Source organism: Phyllostomus hastatus, unplaced genomic scaffold (assembly GCF_019186645.2).
Source record: "Phyllostomus hastatus isolate PE091 unplaced genomic scaffold, TTU_PhHast_1.1 phas_contig_1162, whole genome shotgun sequence".
In the NCBI taxonomy this organism is placed as follows: Eukaryota; Metazoa; Chordata; class Mammalia; order Chiroptera; family Phyllostomidae; genus Phyllostomus; species Phyllostomus hastatus.
In genome coordinates, this window is record NW_025333537.1 from 9,706,487 (window position 1) to 9,723,746 (window position 17,260).

General features: G+C 43.4%; 2 protein-coding genes across 2 annotated transcripts; one reads left to right on the forward strand and one right to left on the reverse strand.

The window, feature by feature from the left end:
• Positions 1-862: 862 nt before the first annotated feature.
• Positions 863-8,754, reverse strand: FAM216A (family with sequence similarity 216 member A). Its single transcript, XM_045842346.1, has 7 exons — positions 8,106-8,754; positions 6,758-6,798; positions 4,869-4,990; positions 3,206-3,335; positions 2,947-3,124; positions 2,327-2,409; positions 863-1,174 (listed from the first exon to the last, which is right to left on the reverse strand). The coding sequence occupies exons 1-7, from the start codon at positions 8,195-8,197 to the stop codon at positions 1,059-1,061; spliced, it is 762 nt and encodes a 253-aa protein (XP_045698302.1). The 5' UTR covers positions 8,198-8,754; the 3' UTR covers positions 863-1,058.
• A 147-nt stretch (positions 8,755-8,901) lies between these two features.
• Positions 8,902-17,167, forward strand: GPN3 (GPN-loop GTPase 3). The gene is made up of 8 exons (XM_045842332.1): positions 8,902-9,034; positions 10,942-11,050; positions 12,816-12,983; positions 14,046-14,170; positions 14,940-15,055; positions 15,205-15,301; positions 15,812-15,940; positions 16,539-17,167. The coding sequence occupies exons 1-8, from the start codon at positions 8,987-8,989 to the stop codon at positions 16,599-16,601; spliced, it is 855 nt and encodes a 284-aa protein (XP_045698288.1). The 5' UTR covers positions 8,902-8,986; the 3' UTR covers positions 16,602-17,167.
• The last annotated feature ends 93 nt before the right edge of the window (positions 17,168-17,260 follow it).

Below are 17,260 nucleotides of genomic sequence, written 5' to 3' on the forward strand. Positions count from 1 at the left end.
AAACTGCTCTGATTTTTAAAAACCATGAAAATGAGAGATCAAATGAAACTGTGGACAAGGACTGAAGTGATGAGATGGACAAGACGCCCTTTCAGAGCGTTCTCGTTTCTTACAACATTCTGAATCATAATTCTCAACTCGGATTTCACTTTCTGAATAAGATGCCATATGGACAGAGCAAATCAGCAGAGATTCTTCAGACTGCTGCTTTCCATTGCCCTGTTCCTGCCCTGGCTGGTGTGGCTCAGTGGATTGAGGGCTGGCCTGTGAACGGAAAGGTTGCTGGTTTGATTCCCAGTCAGGGCATGTGCCTGGATGTCAGGCCCAGGTCCTCTGTTGGGGGTGTGCAAGAGGCATCTACATCATGGTTTCTCGCCCTCACTTTGTCCCTCCCTTCCCCCCTCTCTCAAAATAAGTAAATAACATTAAAAAAATTGCCCTATTCCTACTTTTCAAGTTTGAACAAAGAAGAGTTTTTTGAAACTAATGTTTAGAAGGGAAGAAGAATGCAAAGACCTCTTTCTCTGCTCTCTAGTGTGAGAGGCCAAACATTTGGCAATTTTCATAAAATAGGCAAATTAAAATTGCCCTTTTTAAGTTGTATTCAAGCAGCAAGTGTTTATTAAGCATCTTCTTTGCAAGCCAGGGTGTTATCTCTATTGAATACTATGCTCTATTAGGATATTTCAAGACTTTTCCTCAGCCCAATCAAGAAAATACTTGTCAAATATTCCAGTGTTGCTGTTTTAGGACTTACTGTAAACAGAAAAAGAATTATTCAATGTATTCATCAGATTTAAAGAAAAAATAATCCCATTTATGCGACAAAATTTTTAATTGTATCAAGCTAGAAATAAAAGCATTATTGCACATAGACTTTATTACACAAATATTGGAACATAGAACTTTATCAAACCAATTACATTGCTATAAAAGTTTCTGAACAAACTAGAATTATTGAATGACTTAATGGTGTATAACAATACTGTCCTAAAGGCAGACAGAGGACACAATTCACAACCCCTACCCTAGCTTTGGCATTTCGATACACAAGTTCATCAAGGTGACATCCGATGTTCTCCCTGTTCTTCAATTGACATGGATTGCATACATGTACTTAGTGACTCTTCCTTTTTGTCTTCGTTCATGTATGATTCAAAATCATTTGTAGAAACTGAAGACAACAAAAAAGGGTTGGAAACAAAATTATTTCATCCTGAAAACTGAAATTTGTATATAAGAACAACCTTCAAAGTGACCTATCTTGTTGATAAACATTTAGCAGAAACAGATTGCTTATAATTTTCAAAACGTAGTAACACCCCCTTCCCCCAAATCTCTTACTTTTTAAAATAAGATACCCATTATTGTATTCCAGCCAAGTTATATAGCAAGTTCTCTAAGTCCTATTTTTCCTTTGCTTTTTGAACTCCTGGTTAGAGGGAAGTTAGTTTCAGCATTCTCCATGTTCTTTAATTTCCTTCTCATCTCTCTCTTGGGGACCACAGGGACCTTTCCCCTACCTGGGGCTTCCTCCAGCTGCTCTTTTTGGAACCAGACTCACCTTGACCCCTGCCATTCCCCTCACTTCTTGGATAGGCCAAGGATGTCGTGCAGAGCAGAGCTGAGTGGTGCTGTCACACAGCAACCGGGTACTAGTTCAGAAGGTCTGACCTCCCCATTTGCTATCCCCTTCCCTGCTCACTGTGGTAGTAACTAGAAAGTTACTTCCACTTCATCCTTTCCACTTTGTCAATTCTGAGGAACACTTCTGAGCATTTGGTCCTTCTTCCTTTCTGTCTCTTTCATTTTGTGGTAGTCTGTGATGGTGGCAGGAGGACCCTGTATGCGGATCCTTCCTGACTCTGGGTTGCTCTGAGTTGCTCTGGCACCTGCTTGGCTTGCGCCTCCCCTGGTTTGTTGACTGTTAAAATGGTATCGGTGGTAACAGCCCTTTGTACCTTATTTGATGCCACACAAAATATGTTGTCCATCCAAAAATGACACTACTTCATAAGAGAATGCAAAGGCTTGAAAAAGTCATGTTTTTGTGAATCTGGGTTTCGATAAATTCTCTGTGAAGTCTCTGACCTTGATCCTGTATCTTTATTTAGAATTGGAAATACCTTGAATCTTACTCCTCTGAGCAGTGTGTTCTTTTAAATGAGAGAAGAAATATATTTCATGTTTAATTTTGTTTGGAGCCATACAAGCAAATCACATTCTAAATTTTCAACGCCTTCTGTAATAAAAATGACTCCAAATTGGGTTTAATATTTTTTAAGCATAAGATGTTTAAAAATGCATTTTTAAATTCCACATTTACCTGATTTCATGAACAGTCTTCCTGTTTTTCTAAAAATCTTCAGTGACTTATATCTTGTTTTAGACACATATCCAGTTTTTAGTCTACAAGAAAGAGAGGCATCTTAATTGGAACCTGCAGAGTAAACAGCTGCCTGATACATGTGGAAGACCACACCAACTCTCTCTATTAAGCTGCCAGCATCGCCAGAGACCCGTTCAGCCCCCAAATTCTCCTGAAATGCAAGGCTAACTATTGTGCAGGTTGAATAATTAGGCTTACCTCTCTTTTCCCCTCTTTTTGTGTATAGTATTCCCCTGTGCAGAAGCAACCATACCCTTCTGCTTTTGGAAGTGTTTGTATTACTTTGAATTTCAGTGGGAATCACTGCAAAGGGCGGTCTTCCATATCTCCAGCTGGTCAAGAAATGTTGGTAATTCCACAAAATAAGTTCTAAAAGATGTGGCATATCCCAGTCAGCTCAGTAAAGTGACTGTAAGATATCCTTTTGCGCTTTTTGTCCAACCTATTCTGAACTTAGCAAAGTGAACATAATAGGGATCCCGAGCTTTCATATCATTGAGCTACCCTCCAAATAAAATTAGGTACATTTTCCTCCTTTTAAACAATAAGAAACAGACCCTCCTTTGTTTCTCACTGGTCGCCAAAGGGAATGCTGTTTTGCAGGTGCAGGGGCAGCTGCAGTGTTGGAAGGCCCCGAGTCCTCTCTATCCAGCTGGTGTCGCCATGTAGTGCAGGGGTGATGCTGCCTCTGCAAGGGACGGGAACTGAGGCGGCTCCTGTGATGAGTGAGGACACCTGTCATACAAAGCACCTCCGTTAGAAGACCCTCTCATCTCTTGTGACGACTCGTCAGAAACTAACGGCGGGGGCACCTGCCTGGCTTTTGAGAGTTGCGCTGGACCATGTGCATGTACTGCCTCTTCATTAACACCCTCAGGTAGTTCACGTTACAGACCTTAGCGATGCCGCACAGGTAGCGCTCCTGGCACGTGGTGAGGTCTGGATGCTGAAAGAGAGGGCAAGGCTTACAAAGGTTTTTATCTGAAAGGATGAACGTCCAGCAGAGTTGCACCATCTGTACGTTTTACTTAAGCAAATTCAACTGTGTTAATTTGGCCAAACAGAAAGAAAGCAATGGCCATTTAAACAATACAAGTAACTCTGCTTGCCATTTCCACTCAAGTGATTCACGTGCCCCGCGAGGTTTGAGAACTACTGCCCCCAGAAGAATAAGGAAAATATGAATATGCTATTTTGTCAGTGAGCCTTTTGTGTGTGTGACGCATCTTTTTTAAAAACTGAAGTTATTGTGATGACATTGGTTAAGAAAATTATATAGGTTTCAGGTGTACAATTCTATCACACATCATCTGTGTATTGTACTGTGTGCTCACCACCCCAGGTCAGGGAGTCTTAATTCCACGTGGCTCTCTGAGTGTGGGCATCTCACCCTCTATGTAGTGTAGGATATAAAAGCAACCCAATTACTCCTACTTTTTCTGAAGGAACACTCTCTTCTAGCACCAGAAGAAAAACTGTATTGAGCAGACTTCAGGGTAGTCTGATGGTCTCTGATAGAAGTAATTTCGACTAAGATTTTCACTGTACTTGCTGATTGTAGAGGTTAACACTTGCCTAAAATGCGCGATTCCAGTACATGTGCATATATGCAAACAATATATACACACACAGGACTTCCTGAACTGGATGGATAATAATCCAGGGAAAATTCAAAATGTTGGCCAGAAAATCTTTACCAGTTGGTACAAATCTTTAGTAAGCCTCCTTTATGTTTGGAGTACTGAGTTTCCTGCACAAAGGTACATCGGATCTGACATATCATAAAGCCCTTATTGTTATGATAAGGAATCTATAATGATCCATTCATTCATGGGTTTACCCAACAGATACGTATGGACTCCTATACAATATGCTGGGTGCAACTGGTCTTCTGCAGTGCCTTACCCTCTAAGTCAGCAATTTTCAACCAGTGTGCCACTGGAGCATTTAAAACATGCAGTACCCGACTACGTCGTCAGGGCCACTGGCCTGTTTCCCTTTAGATTGCCAAATGAAAAACTGACAACAGTCAGACAAGCAATAGCCATCTGGTGTGAATGAATCAAAATTATACTTATTTATTTTTTGTCAGATCGGCAAAAAGTATAGTTTTTGATGTGCTGCAGAATTTTTAGTAGTTTGTGTGTGCCATGAGATGAAAAAGGGTCAAAATCATTGCTCTAAATAGCTTGTCTTCAACAAAAAGTTCAGCCCCGCCCTGACAGGTGTGACTTGGGTGGGTATTGGGCACAAAGCAAAAGACTGGCAGTTGGATTATGGGTCAGGGCACAGGCCTGGGTTGCGGCTTCAGTCCCCGGAGACACATATGAGTGGCAACTCATCGATGTTTCTCTCCCTTTCTTTCTCCCTCCCTTCCCCTCACTCTAAAAATAAATATAATCTTTTTAAAAAGCAAGTTCAGCTCTCAATACAAAGACAAGTGGTATTTAAATAAAGTACTGGTAGGTAGTTAGCATACCTTTAGAAAGGACACATCTGTAATTGACTGAGGAATGTCAATTGTTTGAATTTGAGGAGTTTTCCATAACTCTTGTAGCTTGACTATGTGGGAATTCATTTTGTGCCCATCTTTGATTCCATCTGTAGGCAAGGACATTAATTGTGTGACTTTCATGAGAAAGATCAGTTCAGCAAATTAATTATTAAGATCTATGTATTTGCATGTGTCAATGATTATTCTAGAGTAGTGACATGAATCACTGTTAAATACGAAGAGACTATATGCTATGCCATTTGGTTGTAAAGCACAAAAATCTAAGGTATTTATCAATATACTTCCTGTACATGTATCATTATATATGGACTACATAATTTTGAAGTCAGCTGAGATGCAAACTCATATGTTTTTTTTAGTTTATTGTATGTCAGATCATACTAAACAGGAATATACATGCAGGATTTGCACTTTAAAGATTTATAACAAAATTTTATCATTCATTTGACTTTAGTATTTAGTTTAAAAATTCTACTCTGTATTATACCCAAGATAGAATGATACAAATTTAATCCCTTTAATGAGACAGTGTTAAAATAAAGAGCTCTGCAGAAGTTTATAAACACTATTTTTACATAATTTCAGTTATCACATTGTTTAAAATGCTGATGTGGGCTGATTGGAAGGATAATCTTTCAATAAAAATGAAAGTTGAGACATCTTCCCAGAAGAATGGGAACTAGTTTTCAGTTTCAGACATATTGAGACCAGTAACTTACTTTAGGGTGCAAACTTCAGTAGCAGTCAGGGGGAAAGGCCATATCTGGCAAAATTTAATCAAGAAATAACTCTTTGTAACGCTTCCCTTCTGCCCACCCCTCCCCCAACTGATGTGCCATCACTATAAACTAGTTTGCATTTTCTCGAGTTTGATACGAATGGAAATGTACAGTATATATTGATGTTTTATCTTGTTTGGCTTTTTAACTCAACAAAATTAGTTTGAAATCCATCCATGTGAGTATAACAATAGTTTGTCTTTATTGTTGGGTTATATTCCATTGCATGTCGTACAAACCACCACCTGATGCTACGTCTACCTGTAGATGGACATCTGGGCTGTTCCAGATAAAGCTGGCGGAACAGGCTTTCAGTGAAAAGCTTTTACTTAGTAAATTACTTAAGCACGGTTTTGTTTCAATATTATTGACAACAAAGGCCACTATAATTTTACATATTAAACTTCAAATTGAGTTATTTCTTTCAGACTTGGGCAAATCAAATATTGCTAAGTAGTTTGCCAACAAATAGAAAATCATGAGGAAATTGGTATTATGGCTCTTAAATCATAATTTAGAAACTATAACAATAAAGTGAATATCAAGTGAACATTTCAAAAGTTTACTTTTTAAAATTCTCAAGTCATAAATGTGGGCTAATTATCTAGGAATATAATTTTTTGTCCCTGATAATAAGTATTTATGAGACGCATATCATAGCCTGGTCTAACCCTCTTAACTCCAGCAGCTCTATCCTTGACTCCAAGAGAGAGGAAAACAGCAGCACTCAGAAATATTTTACATTCTTTGAAGTTGTTCAATTAAAATTTTTTCTTGTCAGCTTGTGTATAAACCCCAGGCTGTGCTCTGGGCTTCTCAACCAACATCAGTTATAAACAGCTCTCAGATTCATTGGCATTTTGAAATATTGTTTTTAAAATGCTTGATGTACGATATCTTAAAGGGAGAAAAGAACCTGCTGATTGTTCTCTGAACAACCTTGAAGACTACGTTCACCAAGGGATACTAATAACACCTATTTTTAAAACTCCATTGTGTGAGTAGTTATAGCAAAATTGGCTTCTCTGAACCATGTCATTTATAGGTATTATCTGCTTTCTATGCTCTACTCACCAGTACTTTTGGAATTCTGGTAATAAGAATGTCCAGCTGATCTGTTAAAAAAAAGAAAGAAAGGGTGTAAATAATAGGTAATAACTGACAGTGTTATAAGCATTAAAAAGTATTTCAAATGAAAAAAAGAATAGCATTGCATATGCTTTATACTTTTCATTAGAAAGAATGTTTGGCAAATTTTCTCCTATAATTCTGGTTATGTCCTAATGGCTCCAGACTTATTCAAAGTGAGTTATCTGAGGGTTTTTTTTTTTTTTCCATATTAGACAGGATTTACTTTAAGCCAGGTTTGGTCTTACTTTTATATCCGCCTAACCTACTGTAATTCCTACATTGATTTCAGTAATGTAGTCTGGGCTTCTGTGCTATCCAGAATATGTTCTTGCTGTCTTTACTTTTAAAGAAGTAGTTTGGCTATGGAAAAGACTATCTTGTTATTTATTGTATGTAATTAAGGTGTACTAGAACTTAGTTTAGAATGTTTCTAATTTTGTACAAGTTCTTTTTTCCTTTTTCAAATTAACACACCCTTCCTTCCTCCTTCAATCTATCCAATGAGCAAGAGTTCATTTATCTCCTAATATACTAGGATCCAGCACTTCACTAAGCACAGTGATGAACAGAAAAGAAACAAAGGCCACATATTTAAAAAAAAAAGGCCGGAGCCAGGGCTATGAGCTGAACCGAGAGGAACAGCTCGGGAATGACCGATGAGAGGGAGGAGGGGGTACTGCCTTCTGCAGGGACTTCAGCAACCAATTGTCTTCCGCATCCGGGAAATAATAGTAAAAACCTGCTCAAAATAAAGTAGGCTTATGAAGAAAGAAACTTCTGCATGAAGAACATGTCAAGATCAAATGTCTCTAATCTTCATAGTCATCTGTTTCATTGACGATTATGAATCCTCACTTGACATAAAGGTGGCTAAAGTCACACTCAGGGAACTGATTTATTTGGTTAGCCCTGGGTTGAGCAGGGGACTCTGCAGCAGTCTCGCGATCTCCGTCGCCCGGGGTTCCGTGGAGGTCCGGTGGCCAGACCGCAATTTTTCCAGCAGGTTTTGCTGCGCCCCCCTCGGGGCAGAAAAATGCATGCAGGCGACTGTCGCAGTCACCGCCTGGTCATTGCCACAAACACACCTCCTCAGAAGCCCTTCCCTTAAACAATGAGTTGGCTTCCATATTTCCCATCCGGGCCACAACAAAGGTTCTCCCCGCCTCTCGCTTCAGTGCACTGGGGACCAGTCGCTTGGAGCAGCCACCTCCCACCCACTCCTCTACCAGGGGCATCGCGCCGCGGGGCCGGTCGCCGTCCTCCCTAACCCGTTAGGGCTCCGCAGCCTCACCCGCTGTCACCACCCTCGGTCCTGGCCCCTGCAGGTGGCTCTGCGGAAGAGCAGCAGTACGTCTTGGTGGGCACCGGACCCTGGCCGGGCATCTCGTCCCGGGTGCCCGGATCGCGAGCTGTGTGCGAGAAAAGCTGTCCCTTCTTTCCCTCCAGGATTAGCACGCGTGCGTCAGGTCGGATGATCTTGAGGGTGAAGAGGAGGGCGCCAGATTCTAGCCCCCTCCGGTGCTCCCCGGACACCGTCCGAATAGCTTCGGGAGAGCTGAAAGGGCAGATCCACGATCCCGGAGTTAAATTGGGAGAGGGGTGGGTTTTTTGTTTTTGTTTTTGTTTTTTTTAGTTGACTGCGCGTTGGCACGTTTGCATCTTTTTGTGGAACGGATGCGTCACGGAAAGGAAATATACATGCCCCCTTAAACAGGAGGTGCCTTCCACCTCAGTATTCCGGACCCTCAGCAAATCTGCAAATCTTGAGTGTCACCGTGTAGGTCCAACATCAGTACGCAAACCAAAGACCAAAGCACCCGGCGCAGGAATGCTGAGTATTATCCGTTATCCGTTAACAGTTACCACCAAAGTAAGAAGGCTTCGCCGGTCTCCTAACGGCCGGCTTCCGCCAGTTGTTAATACTTCTGTGCACGCGCTCAACTTCCCCCCGTTTCCCGCGGTTTTCTCAGGACGCGTTTCACTCGGGATTTGACCTGCGGGAGGCTCCGTAGTCGGAGGGGTGGGCAGAACGGGACACAGAACGGATTTTGGGTTGTGATTGGTCCGCACTTCGTGTTTCCGGAACTCGGGGCGTTGCGCGAAGGCTGGAGGGAGCGTGGCCGTCTGGCTCGCACTAGTGGTTCTGCGGCGGGAGGCCCCGGGGGCGCAGACATGCCTCGGTATGCGCAGCTGGTCATGGGCCCGGCAGGCAGCGGGAAGGTGAGGATTTGGCAGATGAAAGAGGGAAACATCGGAGTTCGTGGGAGGCCGGGAGGCCGGCTCCCGCGGAGGGATCTTGAGACCCTAGCAGCTCGCTTCTGTAGCCTGGGCTTCAGGCTCCTGTTGTTTTGAAAAGGAGTAATGATAGTTGCTAATGTTTATTGTGTATATCCCCCAGCTACCGCGCTGAACGCTTCGTTTATTTCAACAACAACCCTCTGATAAGTCCTATTATTTCCATTTTACAGAAAAAGGAGACATAGAGGTTCTTTGCCCAGGATCACGGCTAGTTAAATGGCGTCTGAAATTCAGTTTTGTCTAATTACCGAATCTGGCCCTGTCTAGCTGCCAGGGGTCTCCTTAATCACTGTTTCTCAGACCTTGAAACATAGACTTCTGGTATTTGAGCGATTTTAGGAGGGGGCATGGGCCTGACATGAATGTACATTGAATCACGTATTGAAAAAGTTGCTCCCTTCTCGATTGTCTGCAGTTTGCAATGAGGTGAAGTTGTCGGTTTGATGCTTGTGTTTCTTCGACACTTATTTAAATCCCCAAGCCTTTTCAGATCTTAGCCTCACAGCTTTTGACAGGCATTTATATTTATCTAGATCAAAAAGGTTCTAAAGTTTCATTCAGTTTCATGGTTACCTTCGTGTTCGGATAAATACAGCTGGTTTTCTGTTTACAAGAGGGACACAATTTTTTTTTCTTGTAAACAAATATTAAGGGAATAATATTAGAGGCCTTCAAATGTGGTAGAGATGGTGAAGATGTCAAATAACCAGAGTGTGGGAAACACTCAAGTCTGTGGGGATGCTGGGTAGCTTCAGTCTTTAAATTAACACATTGTTCTGAGGTTTGCTCTAATCTGGGTACGGGAGCTGTACATACGTGTGGCCGTGATATGGGGCTTGCCTACCCAACATGTATGAGTAAAGTCACTGATGAGAGAGCCAGATGGAGGTTATTTCTATTTTCTAGATTGCTTTTCAAACTGATCATATTAGAAATTATCTTTCTATACATTTTTGATGCTGAGCTGTCAGAAAATCTCACTGAGCCTGATCTCTGTGCCAAGCACTGTCCTGGGCCCGGAGGACTGTGTTGTTGAACAAAGCACCCAGACATCTGTACTCTTGTGGAGTTTAGAATCAAACATGAAGTCGGTCAGTGAGAAGTTATTACCAAGCATTTTATTATGTACCAGGTTCTATGCTAGTCCCTAGACTTACAAAACTGAATACAACACATCGCTCCCTTCACATAGAGGGTGGGAGAGAAGACAGGTAGCCGAGAGGTTTTAACACAGTGTGATCACAGCTACCGGAGTGATAAAGGACTCTCTAAACCAAAAGTTGCGAACCCATAGCCCACCTCCGTACTGTTTATCGACCTCGGTGTTCCCTCTCCTTGGAATGCTCTTCCTCTGGCTTGGCAAGCACATTCCCCTTCCTCTGCTCCAGCATCCCCTCCTCAGACGCATCATCGCTGACCGCCCTGCCTGCAGCTCTGTTTGGACGATGCAGGTCCTAGTGGAGACTCCACGTGGTGGGTGCTGCAGTATGTGACCGGAAATAGTCTCTTTAATTCTGCTTGTTGCATGGGAGAGCGGTAGGGAGCCTTATGGGTCGTGGAGGTCAACCCAGATACAGATGAGAAAATAGAGGGGCAGAGTGGAGAAGCTGTACCCCAAAGTTACCCCTGAGTCACAGCCTGGCTGGATCCGCAGCCAGTCAGGCGTCTTGACTCCCAGCTCAGTGCCTTTTCTGTTTTCATTCAGCTTCTTGGTCGAGGAGGGCCGAGTTTTGTCCTTACTGGGCACTGCCCGAGGGGCGGAGAGAGTCATCCTGGGGTATGACAGACAGTACTGTTGCCCTGACCCCTTGTGCCTTGTGCCCCTGCAGAGCACCTACTGTGCCACCATGGTCCAGCACTGTGAAGCCCTCAACCGGTCCGTTCAAGTCGTGAACCTTGATCCCGCAGCAGAACACTTCAACTACTCCGTAATGGCCGGTGAGTCCTGAGCAGAGCCTTCCCGCTCCTGTGGGGAAAATGAGGGGGTGAGGAGGCACAGGGTGCTGGCCGCTCAGCCCCGAAGCAGAAAAATTATTACAGCCGGTCCCCTGGTTTCACGGTGAACAGCATGAGTTGAAATGTCATTTGATGACATCCACTTTTGTTGATGTGTGTGACAGTATCCTTTCTCGGTCTCGTATGTATGAAGCAGAAGTGAGTAGATGCCTTCCTCCCCCACCTTTCCCTTCGGCCCCTTTCATGCTTGGTGCCACTGCCGTGAGTCTGGTTTACTGCTGCTCATACTCTGAGTGAGCCACCTACGTGGGTTTTAATTCTTTTACTATATTCATTCAGATGCCTGTGGAACAACACATAACTATACCTGCCTTCATGTACCCTTTAGTGGGGGAGATAAGCAGCAGTCACCCGTTTACAGATTTTGAGATAAGGACTGCCTGTCGGCTGAGGAGAGGGAGTAACTAGGGAGATTGCTTTCGGTGTAGGCCGGGATGGTGTTGGGCCCAGACCTGAAGGTGTAATGTGCTCACCAGGCTGGGGAAAGGCCTTCCAGGATGAGGGGACGTGAAGGTCACTGGGCAGCCTAGAAATGGGAAAGGGTATTCCAGAAAAAGAATAATAAGTGAAAGAAAGAAATGATCAGGAGCTGGTTTAGGTTTGGGGCAGTTTTCTCTGCACTTACTAAGTTCGAGATGTCTGATAGATATCAAGAGGCAACATCAGGAAGCTGATTGGATATGATAGTTTGGGGTTCGGGGATGAGGTCAGACCTGAAGACATAAATTTGAGGGCCAGCAGCATAGAGATGGAGCAGGACTGGATGAGATCATGTCGGGACATGGTATGCTCAACCAAGACCAAGCCTGGAAGTCGTCTCATCTTCAGAGGCTGGGTAGAGGAGGTGAAGTCAGTGAGGTAGCAAAAAAGTCAGGACAGCCCTGGCTGGTGTGGCTCAGTGGATTGAGCACTGACCTGTGAATTGAAAGGTCGCTGGTTTGATTCCCCGTCAAGGTAAGTGCCTGGGTTGTGGGCCAGGTCCCCGGTGGGGGGTGTATGAGAGGCAACAGATCCGTGCTTCTCTCTCACACTGATGTTTCCTTTCTTCCCTTCTCTCTAAAAAATAAAATAAAACCTTTAAAAAAATTAAAGGTCAGGAGAACATTGCATCACAAAAGCCAGGAGGAGAGAATGTTTCAAGAAAGCGATGGTGGTTGGTTATGTCAGATGCAGCCGGGAAGTTGGGGGCGTGGAGCTGTTGGCACAGGGAGGTTAAGTAGCTTCCCTGGGTTCTTCGTGTTAAGCAGTAATCGTTGGTTTTCTTGGCTTGGTTTTACTTGTTGTGCTATAGGTGTTGTATGTTTACATGGCTCAAAATGCAAAAGGTGCAAAAAAGTCAAGTCTCCCTCTCAGCTGTGTCCCAGCAGTCGGCTCCCCTCCCAGGACGCAGCCAGTTGCCAGTCTCTGGGCTGTCTTTCCGTAGAGAACCCATGCACGTAAAATCAAAATGTGCATTACTGTGTATATAGCGTCGTGAGTCTCTGCCTTGCTTGTAAACACAAGCAGTGACATTCTTACAGTCTGGCTGTGTGATAACTTAGTTCCACAGACACTACTGGAGTGAGCAGCCATGTACAGAAATAAAGTCATACATGTGAGTTTCTCTCTAATTGTTAACTGTCACCAGTGAGGACAATAACTTTCAAGTGGACACTCCTCTATCGTGGGTCCTGCCTATCTTTTTCAGACATCCGGGAACTGATCGAAGTGGATGACGTCATGGAGGACGATTCTCTGCGGTTCGGTCCCAATGGAGGATTGGTATTTTGCATGGAGTACTTTGCCAATAATTTTGACTGGCTAGAGAGCTGCCTCGGCCACGTAGAGGACGACTACATCCTTTTTGACTGTCCAGGTGGGTCAGAAATTTGAAGGTGTTGTTTGCCTTGACGTCACGCTGGTTCTGTCCTCAGTGGGGGAAGGTGGAGTGAGCCTTTGTAGCTCTGAACTCCACACCCTGCAGTGAGGTATGAAGCTCTTACTCGCTGGCTCTCTCGTTCGTCCATTGAGTTTATTGCGTGCTCGACTTTGTACCCTGGGAATACCGCAGAGAGCCAGGCCACCAGGGTCTACGCCCTCAGGGAGCTCACAGTCAAGGGTCAGTGCTAGACAGTATAAACAAAAGCCACCACAATGACTATTTACTCTTCATCTGTGACATGCGCCCCGCAGGAGCAGACAGCCCATCACCACGCAGCAGGGAGGTTAGGGGAGGCTTCTGGTCTGGCGGCCTGTAGGCTGCGCCATAGGGTGAAGGGGAGGGAGACTGTGGTCCAGGCGGCAGGCACAGCGTGTCGCAGGCCCAGGGGCAGGAAGAGGTAAGTCTGAGGCACCAAAAAGGCCAGCATGGCCGAAGCGCCCAGTGCGCAAAGGGGAAACTTGGGGACTGAGGCTGGCAGGGGGCAGATCATCGCACGTGACTTCGGAAGCCAAATTGTAAGTGTTAGACTTGAGCTTCACCTAGCTTTGATCATTTGTGGCTCTTACTTTTTCCCTTTGCTTCTATTTAGATTTTATTTAGGACCTGGACCCATGCATTCCCAAACACGTACCCTGCCCAGGAATCCACCTGATGACTTTTTGCTTTGCAGAACAGCACCCAACCCACTGAGCCACACCAGTCAGAATCCCTTTGCTTTTCATGGAACGTACACCCACCCACAGAAAAGTGCAGATACCAAGTGCACCGCTTGACCAGGATTCCCACACTACACACACCTCTGAAGCACTTGCTTCTGATGGGCAAAAGCTAAAGTGTGATGAACCTCATGGTCTTGTGATTGAGTCAGGAGACTATAAGGCTCCTTAAAACAGAATATGTGTTTTTAAAACCATTTTTGGGGAACGTTTTTTTCCTGTAATTTGATGATTTAATGTATTTCCTGATTGTAAGGGTCTTGTGATGATCTCTACGCAGGTCAGATTGAGTTGTATACGCACCTGCCCGTGATGAAGCAGCTGGTCCAGCAGCTGGAACAGTGGGAGTTCCGAGTCTGCGGAGTCTTCCTGGTCGATTCCCAGTTCATGGTGGAGTCGTTCAAGGTTGGAGGATGATCTGTGGCCGATATTTCAGTCGTGGGTGCGAGCAGATGACAGTCTCCTTCAGTCATTGTGCCGTTCTGGGCGTTTCACAAACCGTACTCTAGGGTTACGTAGTATCCCTTACTATTAAGTTATTATAATGTATTTTTCACTGGGATGATAAATTATAATAGATAGGTTTTGGATAACTACTTACCAGGAAAAATGAAGCCGGTGCACATTATATATGCTTCTAATTTTCTGAGGATCATTTATCTCGTTTATGAACTACCTAATTTTTTTAACTTACTGATTTTTAGACAGAAAGGAGAAGAGAGAGAAACATCAATTTGTTGTTTCACTTATTTACGTATTCATTGCTTGATTCTTGTATGATCCCCTGCCCAGGGATCAAACCTGCAACCTTGGCGTGTTTAGACAATGCTCTAACCAACTGAGCTCCCCGGCCAGGGCTATGAACTGTCTAAAACTTTATTTCTCATTAATAAATAACTCGTGAGGAATTGTCAGTGGGAAAGAAGGTTAAAGTTATCATCTAAATTGAGGTTTGTGAACCCCATAGATTAAATTTACATCTTTTTTCCCCACGCGTTTGGAAGCCAAGGGTCAGCCAGCGGACTGTTGGACTGTCTGTCCTTTAGGATGGGCGTTTGTTCCACGAAGGCCAGTCTTGCTCTGAGGGGAGCGGAAGCCTCTCTTGCACACGGAGACTGGGGGATTTTGTTGGCACTGGTTGATGTCATCTTCCCTTCCCTGTTTCCTCCTTTAGTTCATTTCTGGCATCTTGGCAGCTCTGAGTGCTATGATCTCTCTAGAAATCCCACAAGTTAACATCATGACGAAAATGGACCTGCTGAGTAAGAAGGCTAAGAAGGAAATTGAGAAGTAAGTTCACGCCTTCCATTATCACCAGGTCCGAATTGCAGAGGTGAACCCTCTAAGCCTTACTTACATGTGAGGTTCTGTGCACCTGTAAATCCAGTTTCCCGATTCATTTTTCCTTTTACTCATCTGTCTCTTTCTCACTTTTAAAGGTTTCTAGATCCAGACATGTATTCTTTATTAGAGGACTCTACAAGTGACTTAAGAAGCAAAAAATTCAAAAAATTGACTAAAGCTATATGTGGACTGGTAAGCTTCTTAAGTTGTTTTGAGATTTTTTTTTTTTAAATGATCTGGTCAGGTGTTCACCAGTGTCCAGTCAGTGACCACCATTATGGAAAACACAGTCCACCCCTGTTTCCTTGCAAAGGGGAGATGGTGGTGAGAGGCTGTGCGCTGGCCAGTCAGCGGTTTGATGTAGAAGCAGTTATTGGCAACAGCCAGTAAAGTAACTGACATGTCCATTATTCCGAGCCATTTTGGGGGTTCAGAACTGTCCGTGCCCTGTTGAAATTTCCAGTGGTTGTTGAATTCAGAGGAATCCCTATGAAACAGCATCTAGTTAAGTAGTCAGTTGAGTATTCTAGTAAGTCAGATCAGAAAAATTAATATCGATTTTCTGTTCTGTGTGTGTCTATTACTACCCCCCCACCACAAATGGTTTAATCGTTGTAAGTGGTTATAAAAGTCCAGTGTAGTTAAAAGTTAAGCGTTTTGCATAATTTCATCATGAGCCTTTCTGAAATCCGCAACTCACAGATTGACGACTACAGCATGGTTCGGTTCCTGCCGTACGATCAGTCGGACGAAGAGAGCATGAACATTGTGCTACAGCATATCGATTTTGCCATTCAGTATGGAGAAGACTTGGAATTTAAAGAACCGAAGGTAATTTGGTTTAGGGTGTTGATTGACTTTTGGTAAAAATGTTTGCCAGCATTTCTTGGTCTCCTGCATCATCCCAGGAACTCAAATTAAGTTCTGTCCTAGTGCTGGCCATATCCTGGGCTTTTCTGGGTGATCTCTCAGATTGACACCTGAGCTTAAAGAGCAGTATCAGTTTGGCGCTACCTTTTACTGAGGCACCGTTACTGAGTTGTGCCTCTCTGTACTCAGAGCTTGGGGTAGGTGCAAAGAGGAGGTGAAACCCAACTGAACTTGGGCTGCCCTCACATATGTCGGGGAAAAGACTAACGAGAGTTGTCGGGGGAGCACTGGCACAGCAAAGTAGTTGAGAGTCAGAGTGAGCGCCAGCTCACGTGAGAACTGCTTCTAGTGAGATCCAAGCCCTCTCACTGATCACATATCTGGAGATCATCTACTGGTCGTGCCTTCCGTTATTGTTAACTGTTAACCTGTGCACACCACCCGGAGCTGGTGCTGGGGCGTCAGCTCCTCATAGAGAATTACCTGAAAAATACGTAAACACGTACTAGGTGTAACTGGGGAAATCAATGTACTTTCAATTTTGTTTCCTTTGTGTTAGGAACATGAAGATGAGTCGTCTTCCATGTTTGATGAATATTTTCAAGAGCACCAGAAAGAATAAAGAGTTTATTTAAAAAGTAACTATATATGTGAAGAGAGTTTGTGGCTGAACCAGCAAAACATTTTTCTCAAAGGACGTAATACTAGAAAGCTGCTTATTTTCATGAAAAAAGTAATACGTGGCTCTTTATCCACAGCACAGCTGAATCAAGTTCATAGTTATTCTGAAACTGCTGCTGTTTAAAGTGGAATCCTTTAGTGTTATATTTTTACAGCATCAATTTAGATTTTAAAAGTTGAAATTGAAATGAATGCACATCGATTTGTATATAATGTAAATTAGCGCCTGTGGTAGTTAGGACCAGGCTACCTTTATTTTTTTCTGTTTGGCTTTTGTTATATTTCAAAGGTTTTTTTTTTCCCATGGGCAGGAATTATTGTAACAAAATATACATGTGTGTGTCCATAGGTAAAACTCTGTAAGGGTATAAATAAGACCATTATTTATTTGTCTTTCAATTTTCCCATGTTGAAAATGTATTGTTTGTATAATTAAAAAATGAAACATTACTATGTTTTAAGATATATGTATATAAGTAAAATAAACAACACTGACTTCTTATTACACTCTTGTTCTCCATTCAGAATTTGAAACAGCCAGGGCAAATTTTTGAATTAGTAAACTCTCCCACATAGGAGAGCCTGACGTGATTCAATTTA